Raw genomic sequence first — 25,138 nt, 5'->3', positions numbered from 1 at the left:
GATTCAGAAAAATCCACCGATAATTTGAGTGGGAAAGAAAAACTTTTATCTGCATCTCTGAATCAAATGACTGAATTATTCTCTCATGTGATGGAGCTCTTCATTTCATTCGGGTGTGCAGGAGACGGGATGCATCTAAAAGTTGCAGAACATAGCTCTTCAGGAATGGAGACTCTGCACAGAACAACCTGGTTTTAGTCGTGTTGATGTGCGCTTCCCGCAGGCCTAAAGGTTGAAAATGTTGTTCTCAAAAAAAGGTTCAGCATTTCTGAAACACAATATTATTACCAAGAACATGTTTTCACGTTATAACTGGGCCATCATGAGGTTTCCTGCACCACACAGTTAGCTTAGGTTACAGCGTCAAACGAAGTGTCAGTGGAGAGGAGAGGCAGACTTCACTGAAGATGATGAGTAAATCGATATCAGTCAGGATGAAGAGACCGAGTCCATAAGTGAGGTTGGTTATGCCGAGGAAGAGGAGGAGGAAGTACAGAAGGGATGGTCGATGAAGTGTTGCCGCGGCCGCTGCATGTTTTAAACTGATTGTGGAACCAGCTTGATTAATGCAACACAGTTTTTCTGAAGAAATTTCCAGTTTTTGACGCATTACTGCTGTCGTTTAATCACAAACAAAATGCAACATTCAATCTATATTTAGCTGTTTAAAGATTATATTGTGATTGACAAATATTAGGAAAGTGAGAACTGAACTGTGCAGACATTTTAGTGATAAGATGTAAATAGTTTTCATGTTTTTTTTATTTATACTAAAGTAATTCCTGCAGAGAATTTATAAAAATTACAAAAAAATGTACTTTATGTTTTAATGAGGTGTAATAATTTGACCTGCATAAGCCCAGGATGTTATTCTTAATCTAGTTGGTCTAAATGAGAACGTTTGAAAGTTTATTCAGGATAAAGATGCTTTGTTTGATCTTGACACTTTAAATAATTAAAGGTATAGGTTTAGTGACAATTAAAGATGAAGCTGAGGTGATAAATAGGGAATTCTGATGTGCAGTTATAGAAATTGACAGACTAAGAAAAATAGAGTAAAAAATTGAGTCAAAAATCAAAAATATGACTAAAAGTCAAGAACCAAGGAGTCAAAAACAGACACATTGTCAGGGAACAAAACAAACAAACAAATGTTCTGCAAAAGCAGAATATGCAGCAAAATTACTAAAACTTTAGAGGAGGAACCTAAGAAAACGGGTAGGATAATTGTGTCATTGTAACCACGGCAACACGAGGATCAGAGAAAGCAAACAGGAAACCCGGAACTGCAGAGGAAAAAGGAGAAACTGATTCTACAAAATAAAACAAGAAGTGAAGTCAAAAAACTGAAACCAAACCTTGGCAGAACAGAAAACATAAAACTGAAACCCAGAGTTAACACCTTGTCAGGAAAACTGCAGGGAAAAGTGACAGAGGAAGAAAAGTCTGTTTAATATCATTGAAATCACATGGCAGAGATTTTAGGAAAACCGTCTGAAAACTGACAATAAATAGTTGAGGGAGGATTCAAACTAAAGATTAATTATAAAAGCAAATTCAAAAAATGATATTTTATTGTAGTTCAGTAATAAACATAGATAAATTAAGAATAATCCAGGCATTATTTTGAGTTTATTTATTCTGGGGGGAAATATTGCAATAGAATAATTGTTTTAAATAAAATCTTTGGTAACAGAGTTGCAGGTTCCCCTGCTGCCAGCGTTTAGTTTTGTGGATTAACATTTCAAAAGGCTGCAGAAAACAGAGGAGGATCTGTTTCATCATTCCTCTTTGCACAATCTGTGGATCACAAAGAGTCCTGGCTTCTTTCATGACGCTCTCTCCAGCTCAAAGGTTTCATATGGATTTAGGCCCGGAGGCTGTTAATAGTAAACAATTCCTATTTTGAGAGTTAGGGTTATATTTTGAATAAATATCCTGCATGACATAAAACCACGTAAAATCTTCTGGTATTTCAAAGTTTTCATGAAGCCAGTGTTTTTAAACGCTGGTCGTCAAGGCAAACATCTGAAGTCTTGCTCACACTGAGATCATTTTAGGCATATGTGAAAGTTTTCAGTCACGTAGGCTGTGCGTTCACACAGGTTTGATGTCTTAGGGAGAGGAGAAATGATTGTTTCTGAAACCAAGTTCCACAGCGGAAAGATTTCAGAGCGGTGGTTTCATGTTTCCCTGTTGCTGTGTGAGCAGTTCGGTGTTTTTTTCTCTGGTAGTGTTACAGCGCCACCACCTGATCTGGCAGACTGAATAGATAATTTTCTGCCAAGCCTTCTGACATGTTTCCCTGTGGAAAAGAAACAGGCCCACAGCATCCCACATCCTCAGCCATACCTAACACTGTCTTTCCCAAAGTAATTTCACTGGAGTCTTTGTTGCTTAAAACTCAATTTTAGTCTCATCCGATCAAATAAAACAGTTTTACCTTCTAACATTGTTTAGAGATTTATTCTGGCATCGCCTCAATCAACTGGTTAGATTGAATCTAAAGACTGTTCTGGAGACTTTGCGGCCCCAAGATGACGCTTTTTGTTTCATTCCTATTACAATGAGCTTTGCCTCAGTATTTATTGAGGCTAAGCTAGTTGCAATAAGCAATGAATCAATAAATTGCATGATAAATGAAGCTCAGCTTGATAAATTTAATTCTGATCAATATTTTTTGAAAGATATCATAATTCAATGTATTTGTGATTTTGATTGTGTTTTTTATTCCAGTTTTATTTATTGTTTTATTTTTATTTTGGTTATCTAAAATGTGTTCCAGTGCTAAATATTCTTTACAAATCAAAGTTTATTGGTCTTTGAGAGTGCAAACTTGCATTACTATGCCATTATCAATATATCAAAACAACATTATTGTTTATCATAAAAATTACTGGGACAATTTATTGTCCAGAAAAATTTGTTATTGTAACGGGCAAGAAGAGCGTGGCTCCTCATTCGGCCCCTCGCTGAAAGAAGAAAGAATATTTTTTCAAATAAAAAGTCATGAATTGCTACAAATGCCAAAAAATGCTCCCCAACTAAAAACTCCAAAATATGAATTAAAAAAAAAGTATAAAATCAAAAGGACTGCAAAGGTAACTGCAATTGCCCAGAGTAAGATGACACAATTACCATAAAGGATTAATTTATTTTAAAGGTTTATTGGGGGGTTTGCAAACATATATGGCTGACCCGGTCGATCCTAAAGAGAACTGAGATGTGTTCAGTGAATTAACTCACCCAGCATTTATGAAGGGCGGCCGGTTCTGCAGCTCCGTGATCGTCTCCCTGTTGTTCCTGCAGGTCCTTCAGTCGGAGGGTCTGAACATGGAGGAGGAGCTGTGCCGCCTGCGGAGCCAAGCGGAGCTCCACCGGATGCAGACCACGGTCATCGCCACCCTGGAGGGGGAGCGGGCGGCGCTGGAGAGAGACAGGGACACGCTGCGCAGCACGGTGGACGCCCTGCGTGCCGCCCAGCGAAAGGTCAGGAGCAGACAAGACGTGGATGGATTTTTGTTGTTGTTGTTGTTCAAACTACTGTTGTCGTTCTGAAATAAAGATAGAGAAGTTTTGTGCACTATACAACATTATTTTAGTATAAAGTTCTCAGCTGCAATACCTGAATAAGAAACAAATGAACTCCGAGCTGAAATCCTTGTCGTCACTTCAGCTTTTTAACATGATTTCATTTAAAAATGAAACCTAAAACCAGCTTGTTCAGACATTCTGCATCAGCAGAATGAAGTCTAGGTGAATGTTATGTTTAATGTCCTATTTGCAGTAAAATTTCAGGACATGAGTAAAGCTGCAAGTTAAGGAAAAGAGCACTGCATAGTCAGCATTAAAGAAATACCATAAAACAAGCTTGGTGAACGCCTCCTGCACAGAAAGAGCTGTTAATGATTTCTGATCTTCCTCCATGGCACACTGATTCTTTTAAAAAAAGAATCCAGCTTCTTTGTGTTCATGCAATTTTTACAGCCAATTAGCACCACTTTTATTCAAGTTTTAAGTTTTCCAAGACAAATATTTTTACAATTTGACATTAAAAGAAAGCTTGCTCTCCTTGTTCAGATGTCAGTTTAGTGAAGAAGTTCACGGCCTTCTTGGATGCTGTGATTTCCTGACAAGAACTAAATGCAGCTGCTTCCCACAATATCAGAGCGATGCGGCTTCTTGGCCTCCTCGGTTTATGAATTAAATAACATTAGTTGTACATCTGCATAGTCAGCTTGAAAATAAAAATTTGTACATTTGAATATTTGATGATTCAGTTCATGAAACGGAAAAAGCCACGTACAGCCCTACATCTTGACCACAGCAGCAGAGACTTTGAGCTCCTGGGCTTTAAATTGGTGAATGTTAAATGAAACATGAAGTGCACTCTACTTCCCTGAGCTTCAGGCCTGAATTTAACCCAAATGGAAAAAATGACTTGTTATCCCCCGTCTCTTTTTTCATGTGTGAGCTCACTGAGCTATTCTGTGTGATGATAATGTAGTTTAGCTCAGAAACTGTTTAGACTGCAACAAACGATAAGGTCTGCAGCGAGGATCATTGACGCTAGCCTTCACTCCAAACAGGACATACATCTCTGCAGACCCCACACATCTTGGACACAAACTGTTTAAACTTTTACTTTTAGGTTGGCCCTATAGAACGCTATTTACTAGAACGAACCACCATAAACTCCGTTTGTTCCCCCAGGCTGTCTCTCTAATGCTTACATTGATACTACACATGTTTACATTAATTCAACCTCATCTTTTCTTCTTCCAAATTCATAGACTTATATTTGAATCTCTGCACGTTGAGAGCAAAGTTGAAAAAAAGGTCAAATTCCCTGTTTTTGTGTACAAATATGGCAAATGAAGCCGATTCTGAACTTTAGCTTAAACTGATATATAGATCTATGATGCTGCTGCAGAAAAGTTGCAGATTTTGTTGTTAAATTTAAATCTTAAACCAGAGGATTATTAAACAAAATTCAGAATAATAGAAATCCTAGCAATCCCTTGGTGATCTAGCATCTATAATTTAGCTTTAAACATAATTTTGCTAAACATTTCAATTCAGTTTAGTTTATTTGGACAGTGCCAATTCACAACAAATGTCATCTCCAGGAACTTTACAGAAAAAAATAATTTAAATTCAATCACACATATATTCCAATTGATCCTAGCTCTCAAACAGTTCATTAAGCTCAATAACACATTAAGTTAAACTTTTTTCTCATATTTTTTATAATGGACAGAAGCAGACTTTCCTACAGCTAGCGTTCTGCTGTATTTAAACATAAAAGCTAAATTTTAATTGTCTTCTAATATGAGAAGCTCATGGTTTATGGAGCTCCCATGCAGTTCTATCTGGGTTTTATTTTATTCATGACTTCTGTCTTCACTGTAGTTTATCACCTGGATCACAGTCAGGTTTGTCTAGAGATTCAGTCATGTTGGTTATCTCCTGCTGGATCAAATAGTTTCTTGCCTCGTCTGTCCAGAAAGTAATAAAAATGGCATCATTAATCCATCCGTCTTCTGCCATCAGACTGACCAGCTGGAGCTCACCATCCAGACTCTGAGAGCGGAGCTGGAGCGTCAGGGCCGCAGTCTGGAGACCTCGCGGCGTCGGGAGGAGCAGCTGGAGGCGGAGCTCCACGAGGCCGCCCTGGAAGCAGAGTCTCTGGTCCGAGCGCGCGACCAGGCGCTGCTGGAGGCGTCGCGGCTGGAGCAGGAGAAGGACGTGTGCCAGTCGGAGCTGGACGGCGAGCGGAAGGAGGGCCGTCAGAGAGAGAGGGAGGCGGCGAGGCTCAGGCAGCAGCTGGAGAGCACGACCTTGGCTCTGGAGCACAGCAACCAGAGAGCGTGTGCCCTGGATGCTGAACACAGGTGCACTCATATTTAACCTTCATCCTGCAATTAACTTTTACAAGGCATCAGAGAGAGCTGCTTGCTTGCGTCTTGCCATTATCTGTAATGCGAAATCTTCAGTCAACCCTCCTCTGACCCGTGTTCCTGCTGTGTGTGTAGACGTGTGTGTCAGCAGCTGACTGAGTCCAAGGAGCTCAGCGCTCGGCTGCAGGACCTGGAGAAAAAGCTCAGCTCTCGACTGAGCAGCATGGAGGGGGTGAAGCAGCAGCTGCAGGAGCAGCATGCAGAAGCCCTGGCCAAGATCAGCTCACTGTCTCAGGTGTGTTTTTGAAAAAAGGCTCACGTTATACCCATAGTTCTGCTGCACAAGGTGAATATGCACTCTGGATTTACCTGAACAAAACAAATTCACTGCCAAAGAATTAGATTTTTAAACATGCATCACGCTCAAAAAGCAAAAAGAGAAAAGCGAGGGTTTCCCCCAGTACAGACGACTGTAAAACTGAGGGGGCTGGGATTCCTCTGTGGGTCATAAAACCCCTCACCGGGGGGTCCGGAAATGATCTCCAGAAATTAAAATGAAAGTAAAATTTATTGCTAATTGCACATTTTTCTGTTAATTGTTACAAGACAGAAAAAGACATTAGTTACAAATGCATAAAACTGTTACAGTGGTTGTTGTGATTGTCATTATCCCAATGCTAATTAGCATACTAACTCACTTCAACCAGTAAAAGTTGAGGTTATTAGTTTTTGTGGCTATAATTTCTGTGCTGCAAGCTGGAAAACCTGGAGATGTTGCATTTGTGCACAAATGAGATGATGAACCTGCTGTTTGATGCTGTCATAAATGTACACAAAAGAGAGATAAAATTCACAAGTGATATGGATCTCAAAAATACACTCCTCCTCATTAAATAGATGTATTTATAGGCTTTTAAATATTGTTCAAACTCAGAGTGACATGCTATTTTTTTTAGTTTATAGCCTGCAAAAAACATAACAGTCTTATTCATTATCGTGTTTGGAACAAAATTATGTTTTATCCATCATCAATAATATTTATTATGACCACTCATTGCATGAATGTATCAACAAATAATTTAAAATGTGTGTATTTTTCTGCCAGATTCTAAATCAATCACAAAATAATTTAAATATTGCACATGCATCATACATTTTGAAACTTGATCGGTCAAATGGCTGACCACTAGGTGGCAGCAAAATGATTACAACATGGTCCTTGGTGTATAATGAATATGCATCAAAAAGCATAAGTGGTGCAAACCAGCTGGACTTTATTGTCATATTTGGATATATTTAATGCAATCTGCTACTCTGTGAATCCTGTGCAGAAGTTTTGCAAATATCTGGTGCTAAACAATTTAAAGATTGTTTGCAGTTAGATCAGAGGTACAAAACAACAGAATATCCCTGTTTTGTCAAATTTCTGTGCAGAGGTTACATTAAAAAGGTTGTTCCACATAGAGTTACCTATTACAAGTGTTTGCAAGTTAACAATAATTAAAACCAAAAGAAAGAAGATCCAGTTTTCTTGTTCATCTTGGAGCTACTGCTGTAGATGACCAGGCTTATTGGCTCTAACAAAGTTTTACAAGAAAGGTTGTCCTTGAATCAAATCTCAGGATTTATATTAAACAGATTGTGCAAATCCTCCTGCTAGATATTCTTCTTTATGTTAATGCATTGTTTTTTGTTTTTTTTAGTATTCCTCAGATTTTAATCTTTTAATCCTTTCCCACCCACTCTCCATCTCCGTAGGATCTATCCAGTGAGCAGAGTTCAGCTCAGAAACTGGCTGCCGAAGTCGACAACCTCAGGCAGAAGTTGCAGAGATCCGAGGCTGAGCTCAGGGCGACGACAGATTCTCTAAAGCGGTCTCAGGAGAAAGCCGAGTCGCTCTCACAGCAGCTCAATACGAGCGAATCTCCTCCCGTTTCAAATTCAGAACTGTCGCACAAAAGCAAGACGCCACATCTAGATCAAAGCCCTGAAGCCGGCAGAGAGCTCGCCCTGTGCATGACCCGGCGGCACACCACAGGAGAGTCAGAGCGGCTGCTGAGTGAGAGGGTGCTGGAGCTGGAGAAAGAGGTGTGTAAGCCTGTAAGCGATGTGTGCGTCTGTGTTTATGTGAGGGGTTGGGCCGTATTCTGCTAAAATTGTTGCTGTAGGGACACTCTGCGACTATCAGCTCGCACAAGGCCACTTCCCCGAGCGTGGCGGTTTATTTCCAGAACTTGGGTTTTATCTCTGCTCATCAGTTTTAAAATGTCACCTCGGCTACTGTTAATCTTCCTTATCTCCTCTGCTGCTCCCCGGATGCAGCTCATGCTGTTCCTCTCTGCCTCAAAAACACACATTAACCCCAACATCAAGCTGTTAGAGTGGAGCTGCATCATCTCCAAGGTCAGGAATTTCATCCAGTGCATTTCTCAGCCAGCGCTGCATTATTGCTGGTAAACTTTTAAGAGATTAAGGACAGCTGAACGAAGACGCGGCCAGCTCTGGGCTTTAATTCCTGGTTCAGTCAGAAACATTTTGGTGCAGCTTTGATTCTTATGTAAAAACACTCAACAAGGTGTGTGCATTTAAAATAAATAATACAATAAAATAGAAATATTACTAATAATTTTAAGTAGTGAAAGGGCTTAAAAGTGTAGAAAATGTATGGTTTTCTTATAATCATCAGGAGATTGTGCCACCCAGTTACACAAATGTTTATGTAGATACAGCTCCAGTTTGACATTATTCAATCTTTGAAATAATTAAAATTAGATTTAAAGGTGTAAAATTTAATTAAAGGGTGTGCACCAAGTTCTGTACATCATTAAAAGCCCAACATTAATAATGCATATATGCCAACGATGGAAGGATGTGAACTGATGGTAAATTATCCCTCAAAAGCAGTTTGAAACGTCGTTACACAGGCTGCAGCAGCAGCGGCTTGAGGTGGTTGTCAAGCTCTCCAACTTTTGTGTTTTGGTATAAAACTTAACAAGCTAACATATGTAACCCAAACTGCATTAATAGTGGAAAAACTTAAAAACCAAAAAAGCCTCTTCACTCTCCACCACCAGCACATTTGCATCCAGATATTTCACTTTATCATGTCCATATTTAACCTAGAAGTCTCATTTTATGTTCATAATACCCTATCTGATTTTCTGCAGCAAACGCAAAAATGTTGACAAATACTCTTAATTTAATAAACTTGCAGGAAGACAGTTTCAGTCACAGTGCAGACAGATTAGTTTAGTCGGAGAGGTAAAATCTCCTTCGCAGGATGGAGGTGCTTATTAAAGCAGCAAATCTATTAGCTGTTGTTCTGTGGATTCGTCATCTGATATAGAAATAGCCCAATTTTCCAATACTGAAATTTAATGACTACAGTCAGAAGAGTGAATTGTGCTGCAGGAAAGCAAAATTTTAAAGGTGCCCATTTACGAAGGAAGAAATTTCCAGCGTATGATTGAGTCAGCAATGTTAAACATGAGGAAAATGTGGTTTAAAAAAAGAGCTGTCACACGCTAAACCTGAGCTGCACGCGCTCAAATCCATGCTCCAACGCTGTTTCCCTGCCTGTGTGTGCAAAAATACCGTCAGGCTGCATGGTGGGAACAGAAATGAGCCGTGATGTGCTGCTGCAGATCAATTTTGGAGCAAGACACTTTTTTTTTAATGCTGTCAGCATTTTTCCCTCAGATTATGTCTGACAATGCCTAATCAACATATTTAGGCGTGGGTTACACAGTGTCAAGTGTCAGTAATAAGTATGCATATTTACAGGGCGGAAAAAAAAGTTTAGAAATTTACTTTATGACAGATTTGGGATGAATTTCAGTGTTTATAGATTGATATAAAGGTCAGATAGCCCTCAACGTCTGACCTGCATGGGAGTAATTTAAAAGGTCAGCTGCTGATTCCACTCAACTCCAAATCGCATGGATATTTCCAGAGGTATTTGAATACCACGGCGTTGCTGCAGACCTTGTTAAAATGGAAGCTTTCTCACCCTCCCTCAGAGAGCCGTGGCGGCGGCGCGGCAGGAGGCTCTGCAGATGCGCCTGTCTCAGTCCCAGGAGGCCTGTGAGCACCTCAAGGAGCAGCTGGAGGCTCTGCGCCGCCACTCCCTCAGCCTGCAGGACTCCTGCACCAGCCTGCAGACGCTCAACACTCAGCTACAGGTGACCACACACACAAGCAGCAGGACGATGATGGAGTGAGAAGGAAGCGTCGCTTCCTTAACGTTTTTGATCGAAACACGTCGGCTATTTTCAAAGAACCGGTTCGACATCGAAGTGTTTAGAGTTACCGTCGTGCAGATGGTTGTGTGGAAAGAGTGATGCTTGCTGCACCATTTTACACCTGATCTATAAAATATTAAATGCTTAGCAGAAATAGCATAATGTCAATAATTTAGGAACCCACAAAGTTAAACATATTCTGTTTTGTGTGACCCCATTTTTTATTAAACCCCAGACTGTCCTTATGAGTGCACTTTGGTGTTAGAGCAAATATTACAGTGCAAACATTGTTCCTGCACCTGCACTGACATGGATGAAGGATTCAGAACCCTTCAACTTGCTCTCAACAATTCAATTTTCAATGTACTTTGTTGGCATTTTATATAATTAATCTGACCTTAGCACAATTTCAAATTAGCTGCTGGATTCTCTTCATGTTTGTTCACTGATGTTCCTTAAGAAACATCTGAAACCTTCACAGAACAGCTGCGTTTACAGAGAGAACTCGATTTTAACTCTATTTAGGCGACTCTGAAGGCAATTGGTTTCTCTTGACTTTATTTAGGGGTAGCAAAGTAAAGGATGGCAAACCAGAGTTTCTGATTTTGCAATTTTTATCATTTCATTCCACATCACAAATGTGCACTACTCTGTGTTAGTCTGTCAGATAAAATCAGAAAAAAAAACATGCAAAAGTCTTCAGTCAGCACTCATTTTTATACACTTTTTTCCAAAAGGCCAAACCTCTTTGTCATGTTTTAAATTCACCTTGAGTGGCAATTATTTGAGCTTTCAAAGATTTCTTTTACTGACATTTGCAATTTTTAGAGGAGCTACTTATGTAGTATTTTCCCTTTTACCTGTTCTGTCCTCAGTTTGCTCACTTTGCTCATTCTTTGCTTGGATTGATGGATGCATTTGTTTGATAAAAATAATATAAATAAAAAAATACAACAATAAATAAAGAACAGTCAAAGTCTTCAGGAGACACAAATACCCAAATGGATAATTTAAGATGCACAAGTCTAGAAGCTAGGTTGATGTTCACATCCATAGACATGGTCTGTCTGCCACATGCACACTCAGGTGGAGCAGGCCTCCCTAAACTCCCAGCATGCAACAGTGCTGGCACGCTGCAGCGAGAGCGAGGCCCGGTGCGCCGCGCTGGAGGCCGAGTCGAAGGTGTGGGCGCGGGAGCGAGAGGAGTCGGTGTCCAGGATGGAGGCTCTGAGGCGGGATCATGAGCGGATGACGGCGCTGCAGCAGCAGCAGGAAGTGGAGCTGGAGGAGCTGCTGGAGAAATACTCCCAGCTGAGGGCCGGCTACCGCAGCCTGGAGGGTCAGCACAGGGAGCTGGAGGGCAGGTGTGCAAACTTTCTCCCAAAAACAACTTCAGAAAACCAGGACGCTTCAGCCAACAGTCTGAAGTTCAACATTCCTGTTGGTTTCAGTGATGTTTGTGGTTTGTTTTCAAGGTACAAGGAGCACCTGGATCGTAAAACCCAGCTGGAGGAGGAGGAGAGGGAGATAAAGCTGGAGAGGCAGAAGATGGAGGCAGAAGCCCAGAGGACGCTGGAGAGAGAGCGAGAGCTGGAGCGGCTGAGAGACGACAACGAGAGGTAACCGATCCGGACAGCTTCCTCAGAGTCACTTTCATGAGATCTGATCAGCCTTTCATGGCAGTCTTGTTCATTTGAATGCAGGGAGCTGCGGCGGTAATGCCTCTATACGAGGCACAGCGAGCAACACAGGAATCAATTTGAATGCAAATGTACTAAATAATGCACTGAACGCATTTTTGTCCCTGATTGCAAACGTTTGGGTGTGAGAACAGAAAAACAAGGCTTCACTCCATAAAACATAAGAAATAAAATTCAGGCCCTTCAAGGGAGTGTAAAGTTTGTTTTGAGGACTTTTCAACGAGCTTTATTATAACGTCTGAATTTATGCAGCCCCGTTAGATATTTTTTAAAGTTAGTTTTTGTGCAATAAATCAGGCTTACAGAGATCTACAGTTCAAAATAAGTGGTTCTGATTGTAATTTCTCTTGAGGCTGATGGGTCTATAATATTAATGATCATCATAAGATACTTGTGTACTATAATTAATTAATCAGCCATCATCACGCTGATGCAGCTGATTACTGACTGATGGAACTAATGACAGCCTGCAGAGACGGAGTCTGAACACGTCAGACTGTAAACCCTATTCTATAGGAAACGTGCATGAATGCATAAACAACCAGGTGTAAAATGATTAATTCCCCCTGAATATGCACCTCAAGACGCTTATTCAGTGGTTTAAATTACATTGTCATGCAGTTAGTGTTAACTGTGTTCCTGTTTACCCTGAATCATTATTTCTTCTTTTCCTTTGATGAAGAAATGACAACAAAAAGGTGTGATGTTTGAGTAAGTCTCTGTCAAGGTCATGAAAAACATTCATATTCTAGGCTCTGAAACACCTACAAGAATAAAAAGTTGCTTGTCTGGAGCTTTGCTCCGTCAAGGACATTTTCAAGGGCCGGGAGAAAACATTTGTAGCAGATGGAAGGTCGAATCTGACCTGACCTCATGCGCTACGAGTCTTAAAGCCAAAAAATAAAAAATAAAAAATAGAGAGTAATCTGTAAAAATGTTGTTTGGCCAGATTGGACACAAAACATTTATTTGGAAAATTCAAATGATTTTTGTACTTGGTAAAAATCTCTTAGGTTAAGCAAGCATGTGGCGACCGTAGGAAGAAACTTGTAGAAGAACCAATAAAACAGATTAAACTGAGAGGAGGTTTAACGTGTAGATTAAAAAAACACAAAAACACTAAAGGATCCATTCTGCAAAATTCACTTTTCACATTTCTCTTTTTTCATTCAGGTCTCTACTTCTAGAAAAAAAAACAGACAAAAATCACTAACAAGCTGTTTTTTTAGTAGTAAGTTCACGTATTTTGATGTTTGGAAAACAAATTGAAGTAAAAATCAGTGGGCACTGGCCTGTTACCTAGCAACCCAACCCCGTTGCCTAGCAACCCAATCAGAGCTGGTCAGTTGGTTTTTCCGCTGTACAATGTTTACTAGAAAAGACGGGAGTTTAGTTGTTGACTTTGGGCCTGTCACGATAACAAGTTTGATAAATTGTTCCAGAAGTTATTGTGATAAACAGTAATATTATTGTTTTGAGACCATTTAAGTAATATAATACTTATATTATAAGTATTATATTATAAGTAAACTTTATCAACAAGTTTGATAAATTGTTCCAGAAGTTATTGTGATAAACAGTAATATTATTGTTTTGAGACCATTTAAGTAATATAATATGAATGGCAAAATAATAATGCAAGAAGATCAGTAAACATTAAGTTCTAATGAACATTTAACACTGGGAGACGTTTTAAACATGCAAAGTAAATAAACGAAACAAAAAATAAAATGAATTTTGACGCCTTTGTAAACAAAATTGCCCTTCAAAAAAAAGGGCTGGTTGAGACCAAAACACCAAACTATAGATTCTTGTCATCCAGTTTTTGGTAGAAAGAGGGAAAAAAAGAGATAAATGATAAATTATGCCAATGGAAATAATTGTGTTTGTTTTAATTTGCCATGCGGTTAATTGATTTATTGATTATTGTGACAAGCGTAGTTGTCTTAACACCTAGAAACAACTTTTTGGTTTCTTGATGGTTGTGCATATGGGTCTGACTCTGGGTCAAAGATATACACTGGTACAACTGGACACTTGTGGTCAGCAACAGCTTATTTGCAAAAATCAAAATAAATTTTTTTTCTGAACGAATCTTAAAAATCAGGAAAACTTAGTCCTTGAAACTTTATCTCTCAGAATAATTTTGTACGAAAATATAGTTCATTCTAACTCGTTTAAAAGGAAACAAAATAAATTCACTTTACGGGAAATAAAAGAACAGAGTTTACAAACTACTCTTTAGTTTCTCTATTTATATTACATCTAAGACATGAGACTGTCTTGAGTATTTATGCTACGTTGTCTCTAAAAGGTCTTATTTTAGTTCTTTCATTCAGTTCAGTCAGGTCAGAGATTTCCTGTAACGACTCTTAAAGGTGGAGTGGATGAACTCGGTCGCGTTCAGCTTTGGAAGTAGAGGACCCAAGTTTTAGTATTTTGCAAACAGTCAAGAAAAATTATACCTTTGGAAGCCTTTAAGCCAGACAAAACATTTTAAATTATTAAAGATTACCCTTCACAGTTCTGCCACGGCTGAACCCTGAGAGCAGAAAACCTGATAACAAAGACGATCGTACCGTCTGTCTGTAACAGCAGTATTAGATCTGCAGTTCGCTCTCTAACCTTTGATAATCCAGTTACGTTGTTATTTTTAATATGTGCAAATTTAACTTTGATTATCATTGAAAAGGGAAAGACATGAGAGTGATTTTTCTTCAACGAGAGTTCTTAGAGATCATAAATATCAGATTGTTTCCTTTACCAAAAATAATTTCCTGGTAATAACTTAAATGTCTGAGGTTTCTTTATTCATTATTGAAAAAGTTTATGATTATAAGATGATTTTGGGCAACAGCACAAAGTTATGTATAATAAAATCTTAGTTCCACCAGCTGTCACAGCGTAGAGAAACAGTTGCCAAGCATGTTATCAAAACAGAGGAAGCAATGCGACAGAAACCTGCAAATTAGGTTTCCTCACAAAATTCAATATTTCAGGTGATTGCAGAAACCAATTTACACAATCTTAAATTTGCTTTGAATCATTGTCCTGTTCAAAATTCTAATTAAACCCAGTTTTCGGCTTCTTCACAGACAGCCTGACATTCCCTCCCAGGATTTCCTGATACTTGATTGAATCCATCCAACCTTGCACACGTTGCAGGTTTCCAGCAGCAGATTAATGAAAGCAGCTCCACAACATCACTGAATCATCGTGAACGAAGTGTCTTGTTTGTTTCTAATCCTCACAAGAAGAAATGCTGTAATATGAAACAAGCAAAGAGATTTCAAGTCTGAAAAGTTGTGATTAATAAGTACGATCTTTGAAGATTTTCTCCAGGATTTTCCTAGGCTTAGCTCTGCCAGTAGCCAGAGTGTTGTATAATGATGATAATTTCCGCGCTTCTGTTGGAGAGCGCTCGGCAAGCTGTGACTCAGAGTCCTTCACGGGACACAACAGTGACGGTGCATGTTGGCGTTGCAGGCTGCATGCCCAGCAGAAGGACTGGTTGGCCTCGCAGGCGGAGCTGCTGGCTCAGGGCTCCGTGCTAAAGGCGGAGCTGAGCGCCTCCCAGCTGGAGAAGACCCGACTGGAGGGGGAACTCAGCGTCCTGAGGGAAACCAATCAGAACCTGGACCTCAGCAGCGCTCGGCTCACCAGTCAGTACCAGGTAACAGGACACGCTAAACCCAGACACCTGCTGCAGAGAAACGCAGGAGTTTTGTACTTCACCAGTGGGTTAAACAGGATTTTCTGTTTCATAAATACACAGATAAACTTATAGTACAAACAAACTCATCTGAAAGAATTATGGGCAATTTGGAGGGGTTTCATAGGAGTTCCTAGCAGGTTTTAGTGAGCATTTCCTATAGACATGACAGTGAGGAACGGCAGTAATATCATCAGTGGGGAGCTGTCTAATCTCACATCCGTGATATAAAAGCCATTTTCAGCTTGACATATCAGCCAAAAATGATGAATCTGTCCAAACAGAGACTGAATACCAAGTAGTTCTGAAGGAGCACAGGCATCTCTTACAATCCAAACCACTAAAATACAAACAAGTGCAGCGTTTTAAACACGTCTGAGTGATGAGGCAGATGGAAATTGACTTTCTGCAAAAGGGTTTAGAAGTCAACTAGCAGATGTTGAATTCTGCTGCTTGATCCAGCTGCTCATGAAACCATTTTTGAACCACCTGGCACCATTATAGTACAGCTAAAAGGCTTTTGGGGTAAAAAAAGAAAAAAACATTAAAAAGAGAGATATCACATATGTGACTATCACACAGTGTTGTTTTTGGAATAAATTATGAGCTGAGCTGCACTTTCACTATTTTTATATTTGGGTTTGAAGGATTCCTGTGCTTAGAATTTAGTTTTATTTTTTTTTTACTGTATTAGTGACAAATTTACACAGGCAGCCAAAACCTGGGCTCAACTTTTTCATCTGACTGTTCCAGAGACTCTCACCTGAAATCGTCCTTACCTTTTTCAAAGAACTTCGTCTCAAAAGACTCAGACAGCCCAGACCTTGCGCAGCTGTCCTTCCTGTTTGCAGGCAGACTGAGGATCTTCTCTCATCTGTTTCCAGATGCTGGCAGCCTTGCTGTTGCAACAATAAGCTTAAAATTCAAGCTGAACTAAAAAAAACAACAACCTTCAAATAAAACAACAACACCTCTAGTATCTCTGCCAGAAAACCAACAAAAGAAAATTGATTTGTAGTTCTTAACATGTTCAAGGAGTTATTTTACTCACCTTTTCTCTCCTCTCATCCACAATATCCAATGAAATGTTCATACCAAAAATGTGCTAATTAAGTGGTGATGACTTTTCTGACAGCCAATAATTACTTTCTCTTGCAGAGGAGTTGGCAACATTGTCAACAAGCAAACTACCATCAACAGTAACAATGTATTTCTCAGCATTTCATGCATTCAAACGCAGCAGCAGTTAAAGCAACAGGGGGTAAAATACTGTCTGTGCCCTGTATAATGGGACACACTGACAGGAGTGGAAATAAACAAGTCAATATTGCAGACATGTTGGATATTGTTGTTGATAACAACCCTCCAACTTCCCAAGTCAGCATCTTGACTTTTGTTAATATTCCAGTCCCCTTAAAAACATATCTTATGACTTCCATGTTGTGATGCGTCTATTTTTATTGTTTAGACAAAACAGGGATTTAAAGACGGTAAACAATTTACTGATAATTATGTTTCCCCAAATGTTAAAAACTGTGACTACTGTGAAGGACGATATTCTTAGCTAGAATATATTTGATAATAAATTGTAAAATGTAACAACTGAGCAACAAAATGCTGAGTGAAACTTACTGTTAACTTCTGTAACAGTAAGTATTATGTATGGTGAGTAAATACATATTTCTGTTTCTTTCTGAACTTTTAACTTCCTAAATCCTGTTTTTAACAATTAATGTCACTTTCGTTCTTTTTTGTTGCTCAAGAGAAAAAAAAGGTAGATTTCCCACATTGTGGAAAATGATCAAATATTAGATTTCAACCCAGGAAATGAAAAGAAAGAAATCAGAATGTGATGGTTGTGTAAGACTCCATTTTGAATTGGATTCAGAACAGAAAGAAAAGTCAAATGGAAACATTTTTCCAGTTAGTTGCAGCATAGTAAAATTTTAAATTCGTGGCAAAATCCACATTCTGGCCAAATTTGATGCCTTTTGCATCAACATAGCTAAAATTATGCAAAAAACACAAACGATAACCCAGGAGCCTGAGTATAAATTAAAATCTGGTATAATGTAACCTATACAAGAGTCAAATTAGCTCAGGTTAGTCAGGGGTAGCTGGGTTAATCGTGCCTAAATGCAACAACAATTATCAATAGATAAGTCAAAAAGTTTAATCTACTTAATTGACAGCATGAAAGTGTTAATATATTTTAGGAGAGAGAGCTGTAGATTATATTAGCCTTCTTAGAACCAGGCTAGCTGTTTTCAGGCTAAGCTAACGTCATCTTTACATAATCAACACTATTTTTCAACCACTTGATGAAAATTTTTTAAGTATCTCATGTTGCCAAGCTGCTGCTTTAAATAGCTGATCAACAATGCAAAGAACAAAGAAATAATGGCTTTCTGTCTTGCATCCTTTCTCCCAAATTACATCATTGTGTTTTTTATGTAGTGAGAATTATTTCCCCTCAGATTATCTAATTGTGTGTTGAAGTTATTTCCTCTTCTCCACACCAAGTTATTTTAGGTGCATGTGGTAGTTTGGATTCTCATTATGCAGCAGTTCAGAGGAAAACATGTCTCAAGGTTCACGTTGCTCCAGTAATTAATCCTTTGCTGCAGCATTTCGCTCTGATGGGGCTACATTTGACAGGAAATAATAATTGGAAACAGATTTGCAAAGATTAAAGTAGATGAGATTATCTTTTTATGTTTACCTTCTTCCTGCCAAAATGAGGTTTTTGACCTTTAAAAGTGGGTTTGAAAATTAGGAAATCAATGGCGGTCATCTGTTTGTAGTCATCTGTTGTTGTTTACTTAGCTTTTTGTTTTTAATACACCATAGAAATAAAATCTCTACAAAGCAACATATAAGTAAATTGTACTTTATCAAAGTAACTTTGGAACATTTGCCTCCTCTCTTGCTTTTCAGGTGTTTGAAGTTAGATTCTGAGATGTTTATCACAAATCCTCTAATTATTGGCAGAGTTTCTCAAAAGATTGAAGTCTTTTGTGAAGTTGGAGAACTTTTTCATCTTCTCCTTTTTCATCCTTCCATCCACTTTGTGAAATCATTCATCTAACTATAAAACAATGCTGCCTCGATCATCCATCCGTTTCTTGTCATTGTGAAGAAATGGCTTAATCTTAATCCCAATCCCAAATTAAATCACGTACAGTAATCTTCTCAGGAAAGCCTAAAGTGTGACTAAGTTTCTAATTAAGACAGATTTAAATTTTTTCTCTTTTGAGTTGAAATGACATTTTATGGCTGAAGATTTCAAAACAGGAACCAATCTTTTCTTATAACACATATAATTAATAAGTAGTTTGTTTTTCTTCTATATCGAATTTGTAGTGAAATTAAATCTACAACATATTAATTCAAAAATCCAGTTCCAATTGGTATGTTTCATGAAAATACACTCAGAGTCGGCAGTGAGGTTCCTCAGTGATCCCACTGAGTTGTTTATGTTTGCGCAGCTGCTGACGCAGCTGAAGGGGAACATGGAGGAGGAGAACCGACACTTAGCCGAACAAAACCAGAGCCTGCTGAAGGAGAACCGGGCCTTACTGGAGCAGAGCCTGGAGCGCCGCGACCAGCACTACTCTCAGCAGCAGGAGTACCAGTAAGTGCACACCAACCTGAGGTGCTTTTAAATTTCTTTTGCAGGAATAATAAAAAGGAGGTGGATTAAAAGAGAAAAGAAATCCAGTTTTCAATCATTCAAACAAAGGATTTAAACCCTGTTTTTGGAAAACAACAACAACAGCTACCTTTAAATAACTGGGAGTGAATGAAAAGCCTCTTAGCCGTCTGTGAACAGGAACAGTCAGATTTCATATCAAGCATGCAAAAGGTTTGAGACTGTGAAGCAGCGATTTCACAGTCCAGCAGCACTCAGCGGTCGACCTTTTGACTGACTCCCAGATTAATTCAGGGTTTATAGGGTGCATGCAAAGCTGGTTTCACACTTACAATCTAATTAACCTAATTTTTCTGAATTCTACCTTTTTGAACCTCAATTTTCTGCCTTTGTTCATGAAAGAATCCATTATTCCCGCTAAGAATTGTCCTGTAAAAATAATTTTTAAAAAAATCACAGCTACAACATTTGCATCTACTGGTGCAAGGCCTATTGAATTGGGTATTTTTTTAACACACTCACAGGTTTGTTTTCAAGCCTGAATCAATTTATTTATAGCACATTAGGCCATCAGCTGAAAGCAAGTAAGAGGAGCAGGTTTCTGAAAATATAAAATCAGGTTTTGATGGGTTTTAATGGAATGAAGCCGCTCTACAGACGCAGGTGGAAGCAGAGTTAGCTGAGCGAGGAGCCGGCGGATGCTGCAGTCAGGTGAACGGGACCAATTAGGAAGTCTGTGATCATCCAGCTGATGGAGAACGGCAGGCTGGGGACATCTGAGAGAAACGGAAGAGCCCGGGGGAAATAAAAAGTGACTTGTTGCCGAGTAGTATTTAGCTTCTGAAATATTTTCTCAACTAGTCAGCTGGGGACTGAAACAGCTAAGAGGAAGATCGATATTGGATTTAATTAGGTGGCAACACACATGATGTTTAATGAGTGTTTAAGATGTTATGTGCTGCGGAAACAAGGAACAGTTTGTTACTGCGTGCATCGCTTGAAAGCTCCTTTTAAATAGACGAAATGCCTCCTCTGGAGCTTACACTGGTGACAGATTCTGATATTAAGCATTTGATGTGGACAGGAAGCAACCAGTGGAGGAAGAGATGATTAGACACAAAGGATTGTAATTCATTCCTTTGGGACTCGAACCTTTTCACATTACAGACACAAACAGCAAGTTTTCTCTTGAGATTTTATGTCAGATATCGAAAAAGGCGTGACCTGCATTTCCCTAAATCGAAACCCAGTGCAACCCTTTTCTGACCCATCCGGTAGATAGAGCCCACCTGTGTGCTGTTTCAATTTAAGCATAAATCCAGCTATTCTGAGAAAGTCTTAAAGGTTTATTAGAGAACATTAGTGAACAAAAAGCATCATAGAGGCCAAAGGACATTCCAGAGAATATTGTTTAGGTTAGAAGAACAATGTCCAAAACATTGACCACAGCAGAAAATTTTGCCTTCAATTTTTATTTATTTATTTAGCTTACTTGTTTATTATTTCTAATTATTTAGAAATATGTATTTAATTAGTATATAAATAAAATGTATTTATTTGTATTTTATTTATTTATTTAGCTTACTTATTTATTATTTCTAATTATCTAGAAATATTTATTTATTTAGTATATAAATAAAATGTATTTATTTGTATTTTATTTATTTAATATTTATTTCATTTCCCTTTGGGATTAATAAAGTGTTTTTGAATTTTGCTGTAATACCTGGTGGTGGCAGCATCATTCTGTGGGGAAGCTGGTAAGAGATGATAATAAGATGTTTGGAGCAATACTGGAAGAAAACTGGTTGGAGGCTTTAAAGCATAGATTTTCACCTTCTAGCTTGAAAACAGCTCTAAACATCCAGCAAAGCATTTATACATGGAATAAAGTCTGGATCTATAAATCTGACTGAGTTCAATAATGCACAGAGAAATGTGTCTGTAGATATGGAAAGCTGTTACGGACAGATTCACAGGTGTAAAGTAATAAACTGTGGTTCTGAAAAGTGCCACAGCCTCTTGGGGCTGAATAAAAAGTCATGCCATACTTTAAAGATTTTTATTTAATAAAAAAAATTAAATCATTTGTCATCTTTCTTCCACTTTACAATCATAAGCTATTTTGTGTCGCTTTACCACTTGAAATACCAATAAAATAAGTTTTTGGTTGTAAATGTGAAAACGTTATAGCGTTGTTGCAAGGCGCTACATCTTATAAAAATAAAAAAAAATCCACGTTTCTGTTGCTCATTAAGATCTTTTCTGACCAGTTTTCTTCTTCACCTGAATTCTTTGATTTGATTTTCACTAGAAAGTGCTCAGAGGTTTGGCAGAGGGGTTTGTTTAAGCCCAGGTCTTTGTTCTGTTTGAACAGCTCTCCATCCTAAACTGAGCAAACTGCTGGATGGCTCATTAAGATGAATAATCTTATTCAAACTAATACCGGAATGGAAATTTGGAAGACAACGAGTCGTGGAATAGCGGCTAACTATTTGCTGCACACAGAGGCATTAGAAGCTAAGTCATATTTTCCTTCCTCGTGTTTGCACTTGTCTCACAGTAAGGAGGCGTTAAATTTTTAATGTTAGCTGTTCAGGTCCGTCTGAGGGGAGTTTGTCTTTCCTCCTCGTGCCTTCACGGCTTTCCTCCTGTAGGCAAAAACATTCATGTTTGAATGTTTGTGGTTTCAAATTGACCTTGGAAATGAGTGGGAGCGTGCATGATTTATAGCCTCGTACGTCTCTGTGAAGGACTAACGACCTTTCCAGGTTGCACCTCGCCTCTCGCCTGGTGACAGCTGGAATTGGCTGCAGCCCCCATCTCCTCTCCTCTCCGCTGCTGCAGCCCTGAACATGCAGCAGGATGGAAAAACCATCAAACGTGTCACCTGTGAAAAGAAAAAACTGATTCACCTTGAAAAGATTAGATTTCCAACAAGGCATTGTGACAATCGGCTTGGTGTTTGTCGTCTTTTGTTTCTGGGCAAAACCAGAAATGAAAATATTATGTGCAACAAGAAAACAGCAACACCACATACATCTTTATTTGCTGATATGTGCATAAACTACCTTCATTAATACTGAATGGACACATGATTACAGAAGAGTGTGCACATTAAAGGCAGAAAATAGTTATACAGTTATATATTTGCTGCTGTTGCACATATATCTGTTCAGCAGCTGTGGATCAATAAAGACATCTTTGCTTTAAAGTAAGCTTACTTTCGCTTAATTTACTTTATCTTAATTTAGTTTACCATTGGTTACATTATCTTAGGATTGTATAGTTTAGATGATCTTATCATTCATACTTTAGTTTAGCTTAGTTTACTTTAGACTGTCTTTGTTTAGCGTAGTAAAGCTTTTTATGGCCTGGCTTATTTTGGTTTACCTTAGCTCACCAAAGACTATTGTAAATTAATATTATTTTGATATGTTTTAGATCACTTTAATTTGCCTTAAATTTTAGCTTATAATAGTTTAGTTTGTTTTATCAATTTCTTGTCTTAGTTTATCTTAGCTTGTTTTAGAAAAGCTAAATAAAGCTCATTAGATATTTTTGATTACCTTCAGTTTTCCCTCGTTTAGGTTCATTTAGGTAACTATATTTTGTCTTAGTTTAGATTATTTTGTTCTTGGTGCTGCTTTAAGGTAGCATTGCTGAGTTTATTTTAGTTCATCTTATCTTACTTATTAAGATATGCTATTTGATATTATTTTATCCTATGTTCAGTTACTTTATTCTTGCTTATTTGTTTGTCTTTTCTTAGATTAAATTAGTTTATCTTAACTTTAATCTATTTTAGCTGCAGTTGGTTATCATGGCTTACTAGAGACATGTTTTGTTTTTGTTACAACCCAAGGGAAGAACATCAAACTGCTGCTGCTGCTGCTGTCCAGGATTTTCTTTCCAAAATAGATTTGTAATCTTAACGGTATTTTTCTGGTGAAACATAGGAAAGCGTTTTATAATTTGTTGCAAATTCAACATAAAGAACATTTTTGTCAGGACAAAAATGTCATAGCTTTTTTTTTTTTTTTGTATCGTACCCATTACATAAACAAAAAAAAAACAATAATTATATCTGTGCTGCTAGCAACATATTTATAAATGTTCTACCAAACAAAGTAATAAATCACAATTAGGCTTACTGTTACATAATTATGCCATAAGTTATTCTACTGTAGGCTTCACAGCATATTCTTCTTTGTACTGATCAAAACATTTCTGCATGTAAGTTAATGACAATCTGTTCAGCAGCTGTTGACTCGGTTCGGTCTGAACCCAGTAGGTGTGGGAAGAACAGGACTTTTATCTTTTATCTGGCTTCAAAGCTGCCACTGTGTTAGGATGGACAAAATATCCAGAGTTAGAAGCACGAAGCAGCTGTTCACGTCAAAAAATACTGCTTCTGTTATGTTTAAGAGGGTTAGATTATTCCTAAAGCAGCAGCAGCCTGATTTTTAATCTCCACTCGTGTTCATTTAATCCTCTGTGAAAGTTGTGAAAAGATTCCAGCTGAACATCACAATGCACTCAGCTTTTTTCTTAAAGGTTGCAGTTGAATAAAATAGCATATTAAAAAAATCATCTTAATAAAAGTGATATAAACCGATAACATCGGCATGAAAGAGATCAGCTATTCCCTCCTTCTCGTCTCATGATTCATGCGTTTGCCTTCAGGGAGAAGCTGAGTGAACTCCGTCGGGAGAAGCAGAAGTTGGTGGAGAAGATTATGGATCAGTACCGAGTCCTGGAGCCCAGCATGCAACCTCCAGCCAGCAAGGCCAAGTACGACCAGAGTTGCACTCACATTACACCATTCTGCAAGAAACACTGCCGTTTACGCTCAGAAATACTTCCCTCATCGGTTTTCCTTTTAACTTGCACACACCAAGTGGTAATTGGTGGGTTTCAAAACTCAGTGGTGCAAAAATGTAAACAGGGAACAGAATAAATTAATGTTTCACTAAATGTTCCTAAACTTCCAGAGAGATCAAACCTTACAGATTTTAACAGTAAAAATAATTAGTTTTACTTATTGTTTAAAATTAACTAAATATACTTTAATAATTTGTAAATATATAGTTACTTTTATGTAATTGTAATTTTTCTTTAAATTTTTTTAAAGCTCATAGTTTATAATACAGTATGAAAAATGTTATTGTAATAATCATTTGCCAACATTGTCAATACATGAAATAATGTAGTGTATTGTGAACAAACTAATTATTTATTTGATCAAAACCACATTGTTTACCATCTAGAGACATTAGGTTACCACAAACATAACTCAATACTTGTTAAATGCCATTTTTTGTAATTACTGGAACATTTGTTTTGCTTAGATTAAGTAGAATAGGGAAAAAAATCGACCATGAAATAAAAAACATCAGTAAGTTATTTTTTAAAAATTATTTTACTAAACTAGAACTTTCCATTTATGTATAAAATTGAACTATTAACATGAAGTGTCACATATCAGAAGAAGAAACTCAAAAATCGTCTCTGATGTTGCAGATGTTTTGTGTTTTAAATAAACATATCAGTAAATTAAATTGATACAATGAATATTTTATTCATGCAGGAGATGAAATTTGCTCCCCAAATGAGAATGTTTCATTTACTTCACAACATGCATTTGTTTTACACCAGAAGCCGAGAACTTTTGTCTCTGATATGAATTATTTTCCTCAGGTTTTATTTGGATAATAATAAAGATATTTGATTATCACAAGATGTTCTGCAGGAGCCATTAAACCAAACTTACTTAAAAATAGCTGATAAAAATGTGACTCTTTTATTTCCAGTCAGGTATTTATTGTTTAGTTTTGAGTGGTGCTTAATTGCATTATTATATGTGTAATAACTTAAAGTGTAGATATTGATTAATTAGTGCAAAATATGGGTTTGTCAATATGATTGTAACT

At 37.9% G+C, this 25,138-nt stretch overlaps 1 protein-coding gene across 1 annotated transcript in view; it reads left to right on the top strand.

Annotated features, from left to right (window-relative positions):
- ccdc88b (coiled-coil domain containing 88B) overlaps positions 1-25,138 on the top strand; it is a 58,643-nt gene that overhangs the window by 28,199 nt on the left and 5,306 nt on the right. Inside the window, exons 16-25 of the mRNA XM_016670566.1 lie at positions 3,310-3,489; positions 5,554-5,894; positions 6,036-6,195; positions 7,659-7,988; positions 9,920-10,081; positions 11,228-11,505; positions 11,617-11,760; positions 15,328-15,514; positions 19,042-19,187; positions 23,892-23,999. Of these exons, the coding sequence (XP_016526052.1) occupies positions 3,310-3,489; positions 5,554-5,894; positions 6,036-6,195; positions 7,659-7,988; positions 9,920-10,081; positions 11,228-11,505; positions 11,617-11,760; positions 15,328-15,514; positions 19,042-19,187; positions 23,892-23,999 (2,036 nt within the window). The remainder of the gene's footprint in view (positions 1-3,309; positions 3,490-5,553; positions 5,895-6,035; positions 6,196-7,658; positions 7,989-9,919; positions 10,082-11,227; positions 11,506-11,616; positions 11,761-15,327; positions 15,515-19,041; positions 19,188-23,891; positions 24,000-25,138) is intronic.

Source organism: Poecilia formosa, unplaced genomic scaffold, assembly GCF_000485575.1.
Source record: "Poecilia formosa unplaced genomic scaffold, Poecilia_formosa-5.1.2 Scaffold35, whole genome shotgun sequence".
Lineage (NCBI taxonomy): Eukaryota > Metazoa > Chordata > Actinopteri > Cyprinodontiformes > Poeciliidae > Poecilia > Poecilia formosa.
Note: the sequence above shows the minus strand (reverse complement) of the source record. Positions and strands in the feature narration are given on the sequence as shown.